Source organism: Heterocephalus glaber, unplaced genomic scaffold, assembly GCF_053883595.1.
Source record: "Heterocephalus glaber isolate CG9 unplaced genomic scaffold, H.glaber_assembly_v1.0 deba00000676, whole genome shotgun sequence".
Classification (NCBI taxonomy): Eukaryota; Metazoa; Chordata; class Mammalia; order Rodentia; family Bathyergidae; genus Heterocephalus; species Heterocephalus glaber.
The window spans coordinates 383,967-404,904 of record NW_028258156.1 but is presented as its reverse complement, the minus strand read 5'-3'; the positions used below and the strand labels follow the sequence as shown (position 1 = coordinate 404,904).

General features: G+C 36.9%; 1 protein-coding gene across 4 annotated transcripts in view; it reads left to right on the top strand.

The window, feature by feature from the left end:
* Window positions 1-20,938, top strand: part of Znrf2 (zinc and ring finger 2) — a 148,224-nt gene that overhangs the window by 91,038 nt on the left and 36,248 nt on the right. For all 4 annotated transcript variants that reach the window (XR_015449308.1, XR_001183124.3, XM_013070273.3 and 1 more), the window contains exons 3-4: window positions 8,021-8,126; window positions 19,147-19,226. Coding sequence is in view for 2 of the 4 variants with exons in the window: in XM_013070273.3 (XP_012925727.1) it covers window positions 8,021-8,126; window positions 19,147-19,204 (164 nt within the window). In the remaining 2 variants the exon portion in view is untranslated. The remainder of the gene's footprint in view (window positions 1-8,020; window positions 8,127-19,146; window positions 19,227-20,938) is intronic.

The window sequence follows — 20,938 nt, the reverse complement described above, 5'->3', positions numbered from 1 at the left end:
CAAACTCCCTCCCCTCCCTATGTACAAAAGCTTTGTTTCCATTTTTTTCCTTCTGTTTTCACTTTTTTTCTTGTCCCTTCCTTTCTCTCTCCCTCCTCCCTTGTTCCCCTTCACATTTTTGAACACTTTCTTCCCATTTCCCAACATCCACTATGTATTTCAGTCCTTATTTCCACTTTTGGTTTCTCACACCAGAGAAACAATGCAGTATTTAAACCCAATTTATTTCACTTAAGAATATTGTCTCAAGGTTCATCCATTTAGCTATAAATGTCTGAAGCTCATACTTCTTTACGGCAGAGTAGTACTTCATTGTATTAAAAAAGCACATCTTTATCCACTCATCAGTTGATGGGCATTTGGACTGTTTCCAAGATTTGACTGTTAAAACTAGGCTGCTATAAACATGGGTGTGCATATATCGATGTGGTATGATGCTTTTAATTCTTTAATTCTTCTCTGGGTCAAAAGGAACCTCTAGTTTAGTTCTTTGAGAAATCTCCACAGTGGTTGCACCAGTCTACACTCCCACCAGCAGTGGAGAAGGATTCCTTTTTCCCCCACAGCCCCTCCAGCATTTGTTATTGGTTGATTTCTTGGTAGCCATTATTTTGGAGAGAGATGGAATCTCCATGTTGTTTTAATTTGCATCTCTGGAATGACCAGTGATGTACGTTTTTTCATATATTTATTTACCATTTCTAATTCTTCATCTGAGAAGTGTCTTTTATTTCAGATGCCCATTTTTGCATTGGGTCTTTAAATTTGGGAGGTTTTATTTTATTTTATTTTATTTTAGTTCTTTATAGATTCTAGATAAAAATTCTTTATCTGAATAGCTAGTAAAAATTTTTTTTCCACTCCATGGATTGTTTCTTCACTCTGTTGATGGTTTCTCTTGCTGTGCAAAAGCCTTTTAATAAGATGAGGTCCTAGTTGTTGATTCTTTGTAGTATTTCTTGTGCGGTCTGGGTTTTGTTCATGAAGTCTTTACCTACTCCTGTGTCCTCAAGCATTCAAGTGTTCTACCTATTCTCTCTTACAGCAGATTTAGTGTTTCTGTTTTAATATTTAGATCTTTCTTTTGATACCAGGGATCGCTTTCTGAACCTTGCACTTGCAAAGCAGGCGGCGGCACCACTGAGCTAAATCCCTGGCCCTTAATATTTAAATCTTTGATCCATTTTGATTTTAGGTTAGTGCGTGGTGAAAGATATGGGTCTAGTTTCAATGTTTAGCATGTGGAAAGCCAATTTTTCTAGCACCATTTATTAAAGAGGCTATATTTCTTCAAGTGAAGATGTTTGGCTCCTTTATAAGGTGGTTGACAGCTGTTTGATTGACAGCTGTTACATCTATATAAAAAATGGCAGGGCCAACCAAAATCACGGAATCTTTGGGACGGCTAGCTGTGCTCATTACAACTTACTGGGGGTTGTAGAGGTTGGGTGTGTTAATAATGAGCCCAGAGATGCACGCAAGCAGACCTGTGCTAGACAGGCAGACCCCCCCCCCCCAGACACAAGCAAGCCCACACTGTCCAGGCAGTGCTCCCTGGCACAGCACCTCCTACCAACTCCGAGGCAGCTCTGTATTTTGCTCTTCATAGCACATAGCAGAGGGGTAAGGAATAACCAATGGACGTGATCTCGGACAAGGACAATGCCTAGAGAGGAAAGGCAGTAACCAGACCCCACCACTGGAGACATTAGGCCAACAGTCTACTTGAACCTCTACATCCAGCAGAGACCGGAAGGCTGAACATACTTCCCATCTACCAACAGGTGCAAGGACAGTAACCAGTCTGGGGAGAACAGTCACAATGGCCTTGGGCCAGGGGGGGCACCCTAAAGCCAGGCATAAAAAATCATAGCTGGCTGGATCCCAAGGCTGTAGATCTTGGAAAGAAACCACTCATTCTATAACGCAGGAATTTTTTCTTTGTATTATTTTTATCTTTCCTTCATTGGGTTCTCTGGGGACTTGGGATTTTTTTTCTCCCTTTTCCCTTTCTTTTAATTTCTTTTCTCTCCTCCTTCCCCTCTTGATTTTTTCCTCTTCTTCCTTTTATTTTCTATTTTTTCTCTTGTTTACCTTTTCTCTTCTTGTTCTTGTTCATTCTTCCCTGCAGCTGTTGTCTATCACTATTAATTTCCTTTTACTTAAAATAGGACCCCAAATCTCACTTTTCCCTCATCCCATTGATTAATTTCTCAAATTTTTTTTCATTCTCTAGTTCCCCATCCCCTCTAACTTTACTCGTATAACTACTAAGCTGTAGCTATCCCTAGATAGCTTGTTAAATTTACGCTATGTTGAATATTGTTCTGGTGTTAGTAGAGGCAAAGTTGTTCCACCTACTAGATATTTACTGTAGGTCAACAGTAGGTCAATATTTGGTTTATCTTAGTGTTCATACTATAATTACAGCTCTCTTTTCTATGTCTAAGATGTTATATATATATGTACTTATACCAATTCCACACAAGGAATGTCAACATTATGTACTGCAAACATGTACCTAAAGGGGGAGGGTGTCAAGAAGTGGATGGAGAGGGAGGAAGAGAGAGGAAAGAGAATGACAAAAGGACTTAAGATGTGTTATATACATGTACCAACTCCTCACAAGGAATGTGAACATTATTTACTATAACAAACATGTACTAATAAAGAAAATGATCTGAAAAGAAAAAAAGATAGGGTGGTTGAGTGTATCTGGAGTTGTTTCTGCATCCTCTAGTCTGTTCCATTGATCCTCAGGTCTGTTCTTTTGCCAGTACCATACTGTTTTTATCACCATAGCTTTGTAGTGTAATTTAAAATCAGGGATTGTGATCTCCCCTGCTTTGCCTTTGTTGCCCAGAAATGCCTTTGCTATTCTAGGTCCCTTTTGGTTCCAAATGAATTCTAGGATTTTTTCTCATTCTGTGAGATATGCTGTTGGGGATTTGATTAGGATTCCATTGAATCTGTATAACAGTTTTGGAAGTATGACCATTTTCACTATATTGGTTCTTCCTATCCACGAACAAGGGATATCTTTCCATTTTCTGATACCTTCTTCAATCTCCTTTTTCAGAGTACTGTAGCTTTCAATGTAGACGTCTTTCACTTCCTTGGTTAGATTCATCCCTAGGTATTTCATTTTTTTTGGTTGGTATTGTGAAAGGAATTCTCTGATTTCTCTCTCCATGAGTCTGTTATTTGCATACAGGAAGGCTATTGACTTTTAAATGTTGACTTTGTATCCAGCTATGCCACTGAATTTGGTTAGCAAATCTAAAAATCTTCTGGTGGAGTTTTGGGGGTCTTCTATGTAGAGTATCATGTCATCTGCAAATAATGATAATTTAACTTCTTCCTTTCCTATCCTTATTCCTTTCATTTCTTTCTCTTATCTAATTGCTGTGGCTAATGTTTCCAGAACCATACTGAACAAGCATGGTGACAGTGGACTTCCTTGTCTTGTTCCTGATTTTAGAGTGAAAGCTTTCAGTTTTTACCATTTAATATGATGTTGGCTGTTGGTTTGTCATAGATGGCTTTTATCAGATTGAGCTAAAGACCATCTGTACCAATTTTCTGTAGGGTTTTAATCATAAATTGGTGTTGGACCTCGTCAAATGCTTTTTCTGCATCTATTGAGAGGATCATACAGTTTTTGTCCTTGGCTTTGTTAATATTGTATTACATTTATTGATTTGGATATGTTGAACCATCCCTGCATCCCTGGGATGATTAGTTTGGTCATGGTATATAACCTTCTTGATGACTTGCTGCATTCTGTTTGCCAGTGTCTTGAGGATTTTTGCATTTTTGCATGTTCATTGGGGAGATTGGCCTGTAATTCTTTTTTGGTTGGATCCTTCTCTGGTTTTTGAATCAGGATAAAGCTTGCTTTCAGAAATGAATGTGGGAGTATTGCTTCCCTTTCAAAAAGTGACATTTGGTCTTCTCTAAATTTCTTGTAGAATTCATCAGTGAGTCTGTCAGGTCTAGGGCTTTTATTTGTTGGCAGTTTTTAAATTACACATTCAATTTCATTGTTGGATATTGGTTTATTTAGAATTTCTATATCTTCTTGATTCAGCTTTGGTAATTCGTATGTATCTAGGAATCTGTCCATTTCTTCTGTATTTTCCATCTTATTAGAATACAGGTTCTCAAAGTAGGTATTGATGATCCTGTGGATCTCCGCAGGATCTGTTGTGATTTCACCCTTTTCATTCCTAATTGCATGGATTTGAGTTTTTTCTTTCCTTTTTTTTTATAAAGTTGGCTAATGGTTTGTCCAATTTATTTAATCTTTCAAAGAACTAACTCTTTGATTTGTTGATTCTTTGTATTGTTTTCTTAGTGTCTATTGCATTAATTTCTGCTCTGATTTTTATAATTTCCTCCCTCGTACAAGCTTTGGGCTTGACTTGCTCTTCTTTTTCTAGAAGTTTGAGGTTCAACATTAGGTTGTTTATTTGAGCCCCCTCTGTTTTCCTGATAAGGGAATTCACCACTGTAAATTTCCCTTGTAGGACTGCTTTCATTGTATCTCATAAGTTCTGGTATGTTGTGTTGTCATTATCATTTAATTGTAGAAATTGTCTGATTTCTTCTTAAATTTCATCTGTGACCCTTTGGTTGTTTAGGTGGGTGTTATTTAATTTCCATGTGTTTATGAAGTTCTTGTGGTTTCTTTTGCCGTTGATTTCTAATTTCATTGCACTATGGTCTGATAATATGCATGGAATTATTTCAGTTCCTTTGCATTTACTTAAGCATGTTCTGTGAGCTAGTATGTGGTCTATTTTGGAGAAAGTCGCATGTGCAGCTGACAAGAATGTGTATTCTGATGTTGTGGGGTAGAATGCTCTGTAGACATTTACTAAGTCCCTTTGTTCAAAAGTTTGGTTCAATCCTAATATTTCATTTTTGTTTTTTTGTCTAGTTGATCTATTTGTGACAGTGGGGTATTGAGGTCCCCCATTACAACTTCTGTATTACAAGTTTGTATTAGTGCTTATATGATTTTTTCCTGTCCGTTAATGTTTGTTTTGTATAGTTGTGTGCGCTGCTATTTGGTGCATATATATTTAGGATTATTCTCTCTTCCTCTTGGATTGTTCCCTTTACCAAGATGTAGTGACCTTGTTTGTCTCTCTTAATCAGCCTTGGCTTGAGGTCTACTTTGTCTGCAAATAGAATAGCTACCCCTGCTTTTTTCTGGCTTCCTATCAGATAGAATACTGTTTTCCATCCCTTGACTTTCAGTCTGTGAATTTGTTTTTCAATTAAATGTGTTTCTTGTATGCAGCATATTGTTGGATCTTGCTTCCTTATCCATTCTGACAGTCTCTTTTTTTTCTTTTGATTGGTGGATTGAGACCATTAACATTGATGGTTATAATTGATATGTATTGTCTTATCTCTGTTATGTTATTTTCCTGCTGTTCAGCCTAGCTTTTCTTCCCATTGCTGGATATCTTTCTCACTGATCAAGGATGCTACCTAGTGGTAAAGTTGGTAGAATCTGAGGGTTGTGGTTCATATGGTTTTCCATGGGTCATTTTAGGGCCTGTTTTCGTGGCTGGCTAAGCCAAAATATGTTACCTGGGTCTGGGGTACTAGAGTCTCTTTTTAGAAGTGATTTCTAGGTCCTTTCTGACATGGACAAAGAATTGAACGAAGCATGCATGAGCGGTGGCAAAGTTTCACATTTTTCCTAAAGGTAGGAAAAAACAGGTTCTGCAGAGCGAGTTTGAGCCAAGTAAAAAGGGAGGAAAAATAAAAATATACCCTACAGCATAGGGTGGACTGCAGTGAAGAAACACTGTAGCTGAGTTTTTAAAAATAATGATTTCAATAAAGAAATGAGACCTGGTCGTATGTCAGTGTAAAAGTCGCAAGACAGTTACTCTTCCAACAGTGTATTCAGAGCCTGTACTTAATGGATTTCTACTTACATTTAGTACTAGAAATCTATTATTTGGGCTTATATGGCAAAAGTATGGCAATATAGTTCCATGTTATTTTTTTAATTTAAAATGAGTATGATTTGAAGGTTATTTATACTTATATCAAGATGCACTGGTAATGTATTTTTAAAACTTGAAAATGTGATACCTTAGCCCATCAATTGTAAGACACATTTCTTTGTCACACTTAACTCTGAAAATAAGACTTTTCTTAAAATCGATGTTATTGTCATAGTTTAATGGAGGTATCTTTTTCTTACTTGGTGGTTTATTTTTTAAAAAACAAACTCATATTTTTTTAAAAACTCATTGATGGATTGGATAAAAAGCAGTAGTTGATTTTTTTGTGGTTTATTATAGAACTTATATTTATGTAATTCTTTGTTATGGTGTTGTTTTATCTGTGTGTGAAAAAAAATCTAAGTGGTAGAAACATACCTTATATTTAGAATTACTAAGCCTTTACTAAGATTTGTTAGTGTTTCCTTTCAGTCATTTATTTTGTCCTCTCTACTCTCACCCTAGATAGATGTTTCATATTAAACTGGCTCCCTAGCTGAATCTTCCACTGAAAGACACATAGGACACTAAAAAAGATGGAGAGCAAGAAAAGAAGTGGGTTGGGCATGTAGGATGTAAGGTGGGGTGAGAGTAGTGAGTAGGTGAGACCTCCACAGTCAAAAGAAGAAAAATGGAGAAAAGGAAGAAGTTGAATAAAGTGATAATATAGAGTCTTTTGTATTTATCCAGCTTTGGTATCCAGAAATCTTTCCCTGCTTAAGCCTCTGATCGTAATATGTTAGCTTGTGAGTTACCCAGAGTTAGCTAAAATAACTCCTAACATTGCCTAAGTTCAGCTGGTAAATTCTTGTTTCAGCCTTTTCTTCTTCTACAGAAGTTGTCTTCTTACTATCTCTAGCTTGTACCTTCCCTTCCCTACACCACATAGTCTGTTTCCTCAGTGTGCTGTCTCAAGATGAGTAACTACAGGGGAAGCACATGCTCTTGAAAAGTTTTTATTCATATTCTTTAGTAATGGCATATTTTCTGCCTTTTGAAAGAGTCACAGAAGATAACTAGCTAACACTATTTTAAGCAAGATCATTGTTTAAAATTTACCATTAAAATGTAATTTAAATTAAAATTTTGACATAAAAGTTTATAATAAACTGAAAGAACTTGTTTTGTTTTTGGTACTGGGGATCAAACTCAGGACCTTGAGCTTGCAAGGCAGGCGTGGTGCCACTGAGCTAAATCCCCAGCCCTGAAAGAACTTTTTTTAAAGGCACATTTGCTTTATAATAAGGAGTTTATCCTTGGAGTATTTAAACATGCTCCAAAAGCTTTTATTTTATATTAATTAATTAATTAATTTATTTATTTATTTATTGGTACCGGAGATCGAACTCAGGTCCTTGCGTTTGTGCAGCAGGCAACGAAACCACTGAGCTAAATTCCCGGCCCCTCCAAAAGCTTTTAAATACCTGCAGGACCCTATGGAAGCCACTGTGATTGCTGCCTGGAGTTACGGAAAAGGATTATGGAAAAGGATTATGAAGGTGTGGTGCTTCTATGCCTAAAGTCTTCAAGTTTCCGAAAGATTCTTTCAAGAAGTTACACAAAAGCTTTGCTCTTCCTTTGCATTGTCTTGAGTTAAGCAGCTTTAAAATGTCTCATGTTTAGGATTTTTTTATATTGAGAATTTTTTAAATTATGTTTTATTATGTCTTTTCAGCCATATTGCACTCTTAACTTTTTGAGCTTAGATACCAAACTAATATTGATTACTAGAGGAAAGAAAATGAATTACAAATAACTGATTTACTTTTGCAAGTTGGAGGATTTTGTGCTATTCTTGCTTACTACGATGCCTCAATAAAATGGAAATGTGAGACTTGTCTCTGTAAGTAAACACTATTCACTCTTTTATGAATAATATTTCAAATACAGGTGCTGAGTTTTGTATAGTTCTGATAAAAGATATGCCAACTACGCTAGGATTACTGTTCAATGGCTAATTTTATTGTTCTGAATTCATTTTTTCTCTACAGAGGATGTGCTAAGTAAAGATGCTGGGGAATGTGCAATATGCCTTGAAGAATTGCAGCAGGGAGATACTATAGCACGACTACCTTGCCTGTGCATATATCATAAAGGGTAAGTTTATCTTTATGTTAGCCGAGTTGGTATTGGAGTAAAAGATTGTGCTTAGAGTTTCAAACATTGTGGTTTAGGGCTAAGAGGTCTCTTCTTCACTGAAATCCATTTCCTCAACTTCTTAAAAAATACTGGCCTTTCTTCCCTGCTAGGCTTAGACTTGAACCCACATCTGTTGATCCAAAGGGCTACCATTTTTTTTTGTATTAAATTCTTTTATTGGTACATTGTAGGTATACAACACAATTACATTTCTCATTGGGAATTGTACCTTTACATAATGCATCTTGGTACTTATTTTTTCCCCATTCCTAGCCCTCCCTTCACGCCCTCCACCCTTCCCTATTTACAAAGACTTTATTTCCATTTTTTCCATTTCTCAGCATTTTTTCCTTTCCCTTCTTTCCTTTCTCCTGCCCCTCCCACTAGCCCTACCCCTTTGGACCTTTTCTTCCTATTTTACATTATCGATTATTCATTCTAATCATTGGTACATTTTAGGTATACAATATAATGACTTTCATCATTGGAAATTTGCGCCTTTACATAGTCTCTCTTGGTTCTTATTTTTCACTCTTGCCCAGCCCTCCCTTCAACCCCTCCATTCCTCCCTATTTACAAAGATTTTGTTCCTATTTTTCCATTTTCTCATATTAATCCCATTCCCTTCTATCCTTTCCCCTAGCCCTCCCACTTCCTTCCCCTTTGCCCCTTTTCTTCCTATTTCACATTACCTATTATACATTTAGTCGTTATTTACACTTTCAGTTTCTCACACCAGAGAAACTATTCGGTATTTACACATGTGTGTCCTATTTATTTCACTTAAGAGTATTGCCTCAATGTGCAGCCACTTAGCTATAAATATCTCTAATTTCTCATTTTTTATGGCTGAGTAGTACTCCATTTTATAAAAAAACCACATTTTCTTTATCCAGTCTCCAGTTGATGGGCATTTGGGCTGTTTCCAAGTTTTAGCTATTACAAACTGTGCTCCTATGAACGTGGGTGCACATATATCACTGTGGTATGATTCTTTTAATTTTTTGGGGAAGATCCCCAGCAGTGGAAGAGTGGGGTCAAATGGGACTTCCAGTCCTAGTTCTTTGAGGTATCTCCATACTGATTTCCACAGTGCTTGCACCAGTCTACACTCCCACCAGCAGTGGAGCAGGGTTCCTCTTTCCCCACAGCCACACCAGCATTTGTTATTGGTTGATTTCATGATAGCAGCCATTCTTTCTGGAGTGAAATGGAATCTCAGCGTTGTTTTCATTTGCGTCTCTCGAATGACCAGTGATGTTGAACATTTTTTCATGTATTTATTTGCTATTTCTACTTCTTTGTCTGAGAAATGTCTGTTCATTTCAGATGCCAATTTTTGGATTGGGTCTTTAAATTTGGGAGGTCTGATCTTTTGAACTTCTTTATAGATTCGAGATAGTAGACCTTTGTCTGAGGGAGAGCAGTGAAGATTTTTTCCCACATTGTGGGTTGTCTCTTCACACTGCTGGTGGTTTCTCTTGCTGTGCAGAAGCTTTTAAATAAGAAGAGATCCCATTTGTTGACTGTTTGTGCTAGTTCATGGGCAACTGAGGTTTTGTTCATAAAATCTTTTCCTACACCGATGTCTTCAAGGGTTCTACCTAACCTCTGTTCGAACTGGTTCAGAGTTTCTATTTTAATATTTAGATCTTTAATCCATTTTGATTTTAGTTTAGTGCATGGTGAGAGATACAGGTCTAGTTTTAATCTTTGGCAAGTTGAAGCCCAATTTTTCCAGCACCATTTATTAAAGAGGCTATCTTTCCTCCGGTGAGGGTGTTTGGCTCCCTTGTCGAAGATGAGATGGCTGAGTGTGTCTGGTGTTGTTTCTGCATCTTCTAATCTGTTCCACTGGTCCTCAAGTCTGTTTCTTTGCCAGTACCATGCTGTTTTTATCACAGTAGCTTTGTAGTAGAGTTGCTTGCAGGTTGGGGATTGTGATACCCCCTGCCATGTCTCTGTTACCTAGAATTGCTTTTGCTATTCTGGGTCTCTTCTTGTTCCAAATGAATTTTTGGATTGTTTTCTCGAGGTCTGTGAAGTATGCTGCTGGGATCTCAACTGGAATTGCATTAAATCTATATAGCAGTTTTGGAAGTATGGCCATTTTCACTATATTAATCCTTCCTACCCAGGAGCAGGGGATCTCTTTCCATTTTCTGATATCATCTTCAATCTCTCTTTTCAGAGTGCCATAGTTTTCAGAGAAGAGGTCTTTGATTTCTTTTGTTAGGATGATTCCTAGGTATTTCAGTTTTTTGGATGCTATTGTGAAAGGAATTATTTGCCCTATTTCTCTCTCAGTGAGTCTGTCATTCTTGTAGAGGAAAGCTATTGATTTTTGTGTGTTGACCTTGTAAGCAGCTACTTGACTGAATTTGCTTATTAAGTCTGGAAGACTTGGTGGAGTTCTTGGGGTCTTCTATATAGAGTATCATGTCATCTACAATTTGACTTCTTCATTACCTATCATTTTTCCATGTATATCTTTCTCTTGTCTAATTGCCATGGCTAATGTTTCCAGAACTATATTGAACAAGAGTGGTGATAGTGGACATCCTTGTCTTGTTCTTGATTTGAGTGTGAAGGATTTCAGTTTTTGACCATTTAGTGTGATATTGGCTGTTGGGTTTTCATAGATGGCTTCTATCAGTTTGAGATAGAGACCATCTATTCCAATTTTTTGTAGGGTTTTTATCATCAATGCATGTTGGATTTTGTCAAATGGTTTTTCTGTGTCTATGGAGATAATCATATGGTTTTTGTCCTTGGCTCTATTGATATAGTGTATTACATTAATTGATTTTCCTATATTGAACCATCCCTGCATCCCTGGGATGAATCCCACTTGATCAGGGTGTATGATCTTCTTGATGATCTTCTGCATCCTGTTTGCCAGTATCTTATTAAGGATTTTTGCCTCTATGTTTATTAGTGAGATTGGCCTATAGTTCTCTTTTTCAGTTGGGTCTTTCTCTGCTTTGGGGATCAAGGTGATGCTTGCTTCCAGGAATGAATTTGGAAGTATTGCTTCCCTTTCAATTTCATTGAAGAGTTTAAACAGTAGTGGCAGCAGTTCCTCTCTAAATGTCTTATAGAATTCAGCAGTGAAGCCATCAGGGCCCAGGCTTTTCTTAGTTGATAAGTTTTTAATTACATTTTCAATTTCATTGGTTGATATTGGGTTGTTCCGAATTTTTAGGTCTTCTTCGTTCAACTTTGGTAATTCATATGTATCTAGGAATCTGTCCATTTCTTCTGTGTTTTCCATCTTATTGGCGTATAGGTTCTGGAAGTAGGTATTGACAATCCTCTGTATTTCTGCTGGGTCTGTTGTAATTTCACCCTTTTCATTGCTAATTGCATGGATTTGGGCCTTTTCTTTCCTTTTTCTGACCAGGTTGGCTAAAGGTTTGTCAATTTTGTTGATTCTTTTGAAGAACCAACTCTTGGCTTCATTGATTTTCTGTATCGTTCTCTTAGGCTCCATTGCACTGATTTCTTCTCTGATCTTTATAATTTCCTCCCTTGTATGAGCTTTGGGGTTGTCCTGCTCTTCTTTTTCTAGAAGCTTGAGGTTCAGCATCAGGTTGTTTAATTGGGCTCGTTGTGTTTTCCTAATATGCATATTCACTGCTATGAATTTCCCTCGTAAGACTACTTTCATTGTGTCCCATAGATTCCGATATGTTGTATTGTCATTGTAATTTAATTGAAGGAACTGTCTGATTTCTTCTTTAATTTCCTCTGTGACCCACTGGTTATTCAGAAATGTGTTGTTCAATTTCCACATGTTTATGAAATTTTTTTAGTTTCTTTTGCTGTGGATCTCCAATTTCGTCACACTATGGTCTGATAATATATAGGGGATAACTTCAATTCCTTTGCACTTACTTAAACATGTTCTATGTATGAGTATGTGGTCTGTTTTTGAGAATGACCCATGTGCAGCTGAGAAGAATGTGTGTTCTAATTGTGTGGGGTGGAAGACTCTGTAAACATCTGTTAAGTTCATTTGTTCAAGAGTTCGATTGAGTTCTAGTATTTCATTACTTATTTTTAGTCTAGTTGATCTATCTATCTACAGTGGGGTGTTGAGGTCCCCCACTCCAATTGTATTAGTGCATATATGGCTTTTCATGTCCTTTAGTATTTCTTTTATATAGTTGGGTGCACTAGTGTTTGGTGCATAGATATTTATGATTGTCATCTCTTCCTCTTGGATTCCTCCCTTTACAAGGATGTAGTGTCCATCTTCATCTCTCTTAATCAGTGTTGGTTTGAAATCTGCTTGATCTTCCAAGAGGATAGCTACTCCTGCTTTTTTTGGGGTTCCTGTCGCATGCAGTATTGTTTTCCACCCTTTAACTTTCAGTCTGTGAGTTTCCTTTTGAATGAAGTGTGTTTCTTGTATGCAGCATATTGTTGGATTTTGCTTCTTGACCCATTCTGCCAGTCTATTTCTTTTGATTGGTGAATTGAGACCATTAACGTTGATGGTTATTACTGAAACGTCTTGACTTGTCATTGCCATGACTTTTTCTTTTTGTTGGGTTCTCCCCCTTTCCATTTAATTTCTTGTCATGCCAGATGGGTTCATTCTGCTTTGCTTCCTGGGGTTGTGATCCTCAATGTGTGTTCCTAGGATATTGTGTAAAATTCTTTGGAGTGCTGGTTTGGTATTCACGAAGTTCCTAAGGTGCTCTTTGTCATTGAAAGTATCTTATTTCTCCATCAATTTTGAAAGATAGTTTTGCAGGGTACATCAATCTGGGTTGGAGGCTGTTTTCTTTTAGGGCTTGGAATATGTCACTGCAAGCTCTTCTTGCCTTGATGGTTTGTGTTGAGAAGTCTGCTGTATTCTGATGGGCTTTCCTTTGTATGTGATTTGTTTCTTTTCTCTGACTGCTTGGAGAACTTTGTTCTTCTGTTGAATTTCTGGAATGTTAACAATTATATGTCTATGTGTAGATTTTTTTTGATCAAGGCTATTTGGAGTCCTATATGCCTCACTTATCTGTATGTAAAGCTCTTTTCCCATGCTTGGGAAGTTTTCTGCCATTATTTCTGTGAAGAGATTTTTTATGTCATCTCCACTCTCTCCTGTTTCTTCATCGAGCCCAATCAGTCTTATGTTATTCTTTTTTGCATCATCTAGCAGCTGCTGGATTGATTTCTCATGTTCCCTTATAATTTTGAAGCAGTTTTTCTTTTCCTGGTCACTAATTGCAATCTTATCTTCCATATCTGAAATTCTGTCCTCACATTGGCTCATTCTGCTGTGTAGACTTTCAATGGAGTTTTTCACGTCCTGGAAATCTATTTGCATGTTTTATGGATTCCATTTGTTTCCTATGTTGGGATTCCATCATGTTCCTGAGCTCCTGTCTAGATTTATTAATCATGTCTTGCACTAGGGGCACAATTTCTCCTGTTATCTGAGAAATTATTTCTGATTTCATTTTTTCCAGATCCCCTTTTGTTGCCAGTTCATTGGGTCCAGATGGTTGAGTATCAGAGTGTTCCATCTCATTTCCCTTTGGGGTTGCTGTAGGTGATCTGGAAGTCAGGTTTTGAGACTTATTTACATGTTTTCTCATTTCAACTGGGGCAGGGGGCTGTTAGCACCTGCACGGATTACCTCCTTTGAGCAGGGTGAGGTGGGCCAGGGGCCGGGAGCAGTGGTAGGGATGGTGACCCGAAAGCCCTTTCCTGTGGGCTCGGAGCAGCCGGAGGGATGGTGGCCGGGAAACCCCTTACTTTGGACCAGGAGCAGTGGGATGGCAGCTCAGAAGCCCCTCCCCCTGGGCCGGGAACAGCGGGACTCAGTACCTTGTTCTGGTGGTCTGGTGTCCTCTGCGTCTTCGTAGTGTCGAATCAGTTGGCTGCCTGTCTGCTGCGGGGTGATTCGGTGTCTTGGGCGAGACTCAGGACCTCGCTAGGGCATGCACAGACCTGCCTGTCTGCAGCAGGCTGATCCGGCATGTGTTCCGCGCGACTGGGGACCTTGGTAGTGTCTCAGGGCTACCATTTTTTATGTATTTACTGTGATGTAATTTTGTCCATAGCTTCTTAAATACGTTGTCTTGTGTATGCCTTGTAAAAGCCACATTTTATAACTGAGAAAATAAGCCAAGGGCCAATAGAGAGTGCTCCATGGTTGCATTTCTAGTAAATGACAAAACTGAGATTTCACCAGATCTAGAATGTGCTTGACTAAATCCCATCTTGTTTCTAATATTATTTTTGGTTTCACAGTAATATAAGAAAGATTTTAGATTCAAAGAAAAAACCCCAACTGCCTTAGGTAGCCACAAAAAAGAATGGAAAAGTGTAGTTTTCAAATCCATGAAAGGAGTAAGTTGAATTTTTACTTATAGGTAGGGATGGGGAAAAAAGCATAGAGAGAACAGAGTTAACAATACAAAACAAGGAGGTAAAAAATCCAGATATATGTATACAATAATAATAAGTCTTTAAAGAACAAATTCGTCAAGTTAAAATTGATGGAACAGTTGGGATAGGTTGTTGATAAGCAATACATTTAAACATACATACAGGAATAGGAAAGTAAAAGTATAGAAAACTGTATCTAGGCAAATACATTAAGTCCCCATTTTACGAAAAAGTTCCATTCTGGAAGAATGTTCGTTCATAAGTCAAATTCATTCATAAGTCAAATTCATTCATAAGTCAAACAGAGTGAGTCTTAAGTAAAAGATGCACCCTGTTCACCCTTCAAGTAGACTTTTAGTTTTTTTTGCATAAGCATTAAGCTGAGTGGGACTCAATGCTGATGCTGATGCTGCATCTACACACTGAGAAGTTTTTCCATCTCTATCACTTTACCACACATTTTGGATATTATTATTGACTTTATTGGCACAACAAACTTTATATACTCAATGATCTTGTCCTTGTTCCTTTGAATTGTGCCAGTGGTTGAATGATTCATGTAAGAACAAGTGACATCTGCCATCTTTTCACCTTGGTCCAGTCTCTCAATTATTTTCATTTTGTTTCCATTGTTATTGCTTTGCACTTCCTAGCAGTGTACTCCACATCACCACTGCTTTTCCTTTTGCTCTGGACATCCTGGGCTCTGATTGAGCACCACACTACTGTATACTATCACACTGTACAGTAACCACTCAGCACCACAGCTGTAACAATGTCCAGCAGACGTGTGAGCTACTTCTGCAGTTTGTTCACATCTATGAATATTCGTAATGCAAGGTCCATTACAAACAACTCGAATGTTTGTAAGTCAGGAACTAAAAGACAAAGCAGAATTTATGGCACAGAAAGTAAACTTTACAGGAGAGAGCATTACAAGGAATAGAGATAAGATATATATACAATTCTATTTTTGTATGCTGACCATAGTCCCAAAATATTTATAAAACTGCTAGAAGAAATGGACAAATCTGTCCTCTTAATGGAAAATTTTAATAGAATTTTCATTTCATCAAGTGGATGCATACAAAGTGAGTCAAGATCTAGAAAAATTGAACAATGCTGTTTACCAGGCTTGATCTAATTAATAAGTGTGCACTCAACAATTATAGTACATGGTACATTTTTTTAGGCACACATGGAGTATTGTAGAAATTGATCATGTCCCAGCCCATAAAGTAGGTCTTAGCAAACTATAATGAATTGATACCACACAGAACTCTGCTGTGTGACTACTATTACTAGACATGAATAATAAAAAGAAATAGTCCTCACATACACTTCTGAACAATTTATAGGTTCAAGAAGAAATCATGATAGAACTTAGAAAACTCTTGGAACTGAATAATAATGAAAAAATCTGGACATGTACTAGAGTAATCCTGGGGAGAGAAGGTTCATGTTAGAGTGGATAGAAAGGTTAAAATCAGTAAATGAAGTATTTAAGAAACTAAGATAGTATCAGCAGAATAAACACAAAGAAAATAAAGATTAGAGAAAAATAATGAAATAAAGTGACACATTCGAATCCAACATAACCAAAAGTGGTTCCTAGGAAAAACTAATAGCAAAATTGCCTCTAGAAGGAAAAAATAAACAATAGAGAAAGGAAGAGGGTCATGACATGATAGAAATTTAAAATAATTGGCAAAATTTTATCAAAAATGATTCAAAAAGAAACTGGAATCCAGAATCAACTGAATTATTTTAGGTAGTTGACACCTTGCAAAACAACAAACATTAAAAAAAAGAAGAAAAAGAAAAGCCTAAAATTTAGGCCTTCAGATGCAATTTGATAATGAGTTGTGCCAGACATTCAGAGAATACCATGTTAACAATCTTAACTTCTAAAAGTAGAAAAACATGGAAGTTTCTCCCCACTTATTTTATGGGAATATTATAAACTTGCTACCAAAACTAGACATGAACGGTACAGAGGAAAATTAGAAGACATTTTCATTTGTGAACATAGATGTAAAAATCCAAAAACACATTAGGAAACCAACTTTAGTAATACATATCTAACAATATATATAAATACATACCTAACAATATATATATATAAAACAATCCTTTATGCTAGGGATAAAAAATACTATGAAATTAGAAAGTTTATACATGTAATTGATTTGGGTTAATTACATTAACTAAAGGAGAAGGGCCATTAACTTAAAAAATGTGAGAAGGGGCTGGGGATCTAGCTCAGTGGTTCCGGTGCCTGGCTCGCAAGCACAAGGGCCCAAGTTGGATCTTCAGTGCCAAACAAAAATATGAGAAGGCTTTCAATAAAATTCTATGATTTTAAAACAAAACCAAGGTTAAATATCAATAAATTATTAAAATTAATGAGGTTGTAGCGAGGTTGCCAGATAGGAGATCAACATATGGAAATTGATTGCATTCATATCCAAGTAAGAAAAAAGAAAATGTAACTTTTATTTAAATAATAAAGATGAAACTATAAGAGCTGTAAGATATTTATAAGACTTTCTGTTACAGAAACTATTGAAACTTGATAGAAAGGTATTATTAGGAGATGTTTTAATTACTTTGCTCGATGCTGAGGCAAAATACCTGACACCCAAAGTTAAAGGATGAAAGGTTAATTTGGCTCGTAGTTTGTGAAGGTTTCACTTCATAGCTAACTGGCTTCAAGGCAGATGAGCATCACAGAGCAGGCAAGCAGAAGGCAGCAAGCAACCAGCAACCAGCAATGACCACACCAACCCTCTTTCTGTCTCTTATATTTTATCCAGGCTATGCACCCTTAGGGTAGGTAGTGCTCGCACCCTTAGGGTAGGTAGTGCTCACACCCTTGATCCAGGCATCACCTCCTTGATCCCAGTGTCACATATCCTAAATCCAGCCACATCCAGAAAGTCCCACCTATGACTACATGAGGCTTTGGGGGAACATCTAGATATAAGCCATAACAAGATCTAAAATAAATATAAAGTACACCATACTGTGTATAGGAAAGCTCAGTGTCATAAAGATTTCATTTAACCTCAAATTAATTCATATAGACAGTATTATCCCAACCAAATCTCAACTAGTTTTCCATGTAACTGCATAGAATGATTGTACAAAATACATACAGGCCAGGCTTAGTGGTCACAGCTGTAATTCCAGCTACTCAGGAGGCTAAGGCAAGAGGATCATAAGTTTGAGAGCAGCAGGGCAACTTAGCAAGACCCGGTCTCAAAGTAAAAAATAAGAAGAGCTAGGAATGTAGCTCCATGCAAAGGTCCTGGATTGAATCTCTGTTACTACAAAAAATAAAAATACATATGGACCAAAGAAGAAAAAATCAAGAATCATGAAGATACTTACAAAGAACACCATTGTTAGGGGGGCTTGTTGTCCTATTCAAATTTATAAGACTTATATTAAGATAGTATGTAAATGACATAGATAAACCATGGCTGTATGGAGAGATGGTGTAGCATGGGATTAAGACTCAAGGATTAGATTCTGGAATCAGGACTCTCAAGGTCTGCATCCCAGCTCTTTCATCAATTGGCTGTGTGATCTTGGTTAAGTTATTTAGTTTTTTCTTTCTCTGAATTTGGAAGACAAGAAAGATAGTATCAACTTTATGTAGATATGAGGATTTAACTGAGTTAAAATTTGGCCAGGCCGGGGATTTAGCTCAGTGATTCTGGCGCCAGTCTCGCAAGCACAAAGTCCTGAGTTTGATCCCTAGTACAAAAAAAAAAAAAAAAAAACTTGGAGAGTGCTGGCACTAAAAGATACTATATAAAAATTTTTAGAATAAGTTTAAAAAATTGATTTGCCAGAAATGGTATTAGAGTGTAGTAGAGAAAGAATGAACAGTTCAATAAATGGTGCTGGGACAAATTTAATTCAATCTTAATTTAAATTTAAAGAATCACATGTGGCTCTTGACTTCTGCAATAGACAGTACAGATCTACATTGAAGATAATTATACGCACCCTAATATTTAACTCTAATAAGATCATAAACTCTGCTATAAACACAAAAGGATGATGGTATACTTGTGTATGTATATGCATTGCAGAGGGTGATAAAATTAAATGTTCAGAAATCACATACAATTATGGTCTTTTAAAATGTGATATGTTCTCAAGAATTGAAATTTAAAAGCTATTTTTATTACATTAATAGGTGGCATGAACAAGTTTGTATGTGCAGAATAGGGTATTTTAAAAAGAAAAATATTTTTCCAAAATTTGTCCTTTTATCTTAAATATTAGCGAAAAGGGTATATTGAAATTAGGGTATAATTGTTCTGTTTAAGCTTCAAACTGCTTTGTAGCATGATTTTGCAAAGATTTTTTTCTTAATGGCTTAGAATAATCAAAATATAATAAGCATCTACTTACCTTTTATTTACATGCCAAATATGATCACTAAAACTGATTTTTTTCTCTGAAGCTATATTAAAGTCCAGTAGTAAACGTTTTTATTATGGCTGTCATGATATAAACAACTAGATGTATGTATTTAAATTTTTCTGGTTTTGTTCTTTTCTAGGTGCATAGATGAATGGTTTGAAGTAAATAGATCTTGCCCTGAGCACCCTTCAGATTAAGCATCAGGTGCCTATTCTATAGGTAATTCTTCCTTTTTTGTTTTAACTACTTTTTAAAATATCTTAAATTACACATTTCAGCTACCAGTTTTATTCATCATTTATTCACTGAGGCACACGAGTGGGCCTGTTTGTGTTTGTGTGTGCATGTACTGGTATGTGTTTCAGATACTTTATTTAGACTACTATATAGAAAACTCACATAAAAAAATACATTAAAGGGACTGAAGGTGTTGCTCAATGAGACCCTAGGGTCCAAAAAAAAAAAGAGTTGTGCCAAACTCATCAAATTATACATGTGAAATATCTACAGATTTTCGTGACTTTCTTATCTGAATAAAGTGGTTTAAGAAGGAAAAAAAACCAAGGGGCAAGTAGCACCCAGAGTGCAAGGTCATGCCACTAACAAATGGAATTAAATTTCACACTTTTGAGGATGCCTTCCAAGGTATGTTGTAAGATAATTGTGATGGTTAATCTTGATTGTCATTTTGATTGGCTTCTGGGTGGGTCATAGAGATGTGGCAAATGGGAACTATATCTAGTCCTTGATCCCTTCCTCTGGCTTTTCCCCTGCTTTCTGCTTTGTGGATGCCATGAGTTGAGCAGCTTTCTTCCACCATGCTCTTCTGCCATGATATTTCCACCTTACAGCCAGTTACCTTAGTATTTTACATGCTAAATATATCCAAATCTTTCAGGTACAAATAATTTTTCCCCTTTAGAGTCTTAGAGCATTCATGCTGCTATTACAAAATACTTTAGTTAATTTATAATGTGGAAAAACTTAACTGCTCACAGTTCTGGAGACTGGGAAATCTAAGATGAAGGCACCCACAGATTCGATGTCTGGCGAGGCCTTGTTCCTCATTTGCAGCACCTTCTGGATGTTCTGAGATGGCAGAATAATCAGCGGCCTCCCTCAAGCTTCTATAAGGACATTGATCCCATTCTTGAAGGCATACCCTTCATCACTAATCACTTCCCAAAGTGCTCACTTTGGCAGCACATATACTAAAATTGGAATGATACCTCCCAAAGGCCCCACTTCTTACTATTTTGCTATTGCACTAGAGATTAGTTTTTAACATAGGAATTTGGGGGGGAGACACATTCAGACCACAGTACAGTAAATAACATTTTTTTTCTGTGAAGTGGAATTTTATGATATAAAACATTTTCTTTCATGGTTTCATCCTTGAAATTTTTTCTTTAGTGTCACCATAAGCTTATGGGCATATGTAGAACATACATCTCATGTCATAAAATACATGTCAGCTGAGCATGGTGGCACATGTCTGTAACCCCAGCTACTTGGGAGGCTGAGGCAATAGGACTATAAGTTATCTCAAAATAGAATTTTTAAAAAGGGCTAGGGATGCAACTCAGTGGTAAGGCACCCTGATTTAATCCCAGATACCAGGGTAGGGGAGTGTATATCTGTTAGTCTTAAACAACATTTGTTTCCTTATATATCTTTTTTGGTATAGAGAACCTGAGTTTTGAACCTAAAGGTTCAACCTATGAGGTTGAGCTATCAAGTCAGCTCTGTATTGAAATCTGAACCAATGGTGTCTGTCTGTACAGACCTTGAAGAGTCATTCTTAAGAGTTTTGGGGCCGGGGATTTGGCTCAGTGGTTTCGCCGCCTGCTGCGCAAGTGCAAGGACCCAAGTTCGATCCCTGGTACCAAAAAAAAAAAAAAAAGGGGTTTATAGACATGGGGCCAGGGATT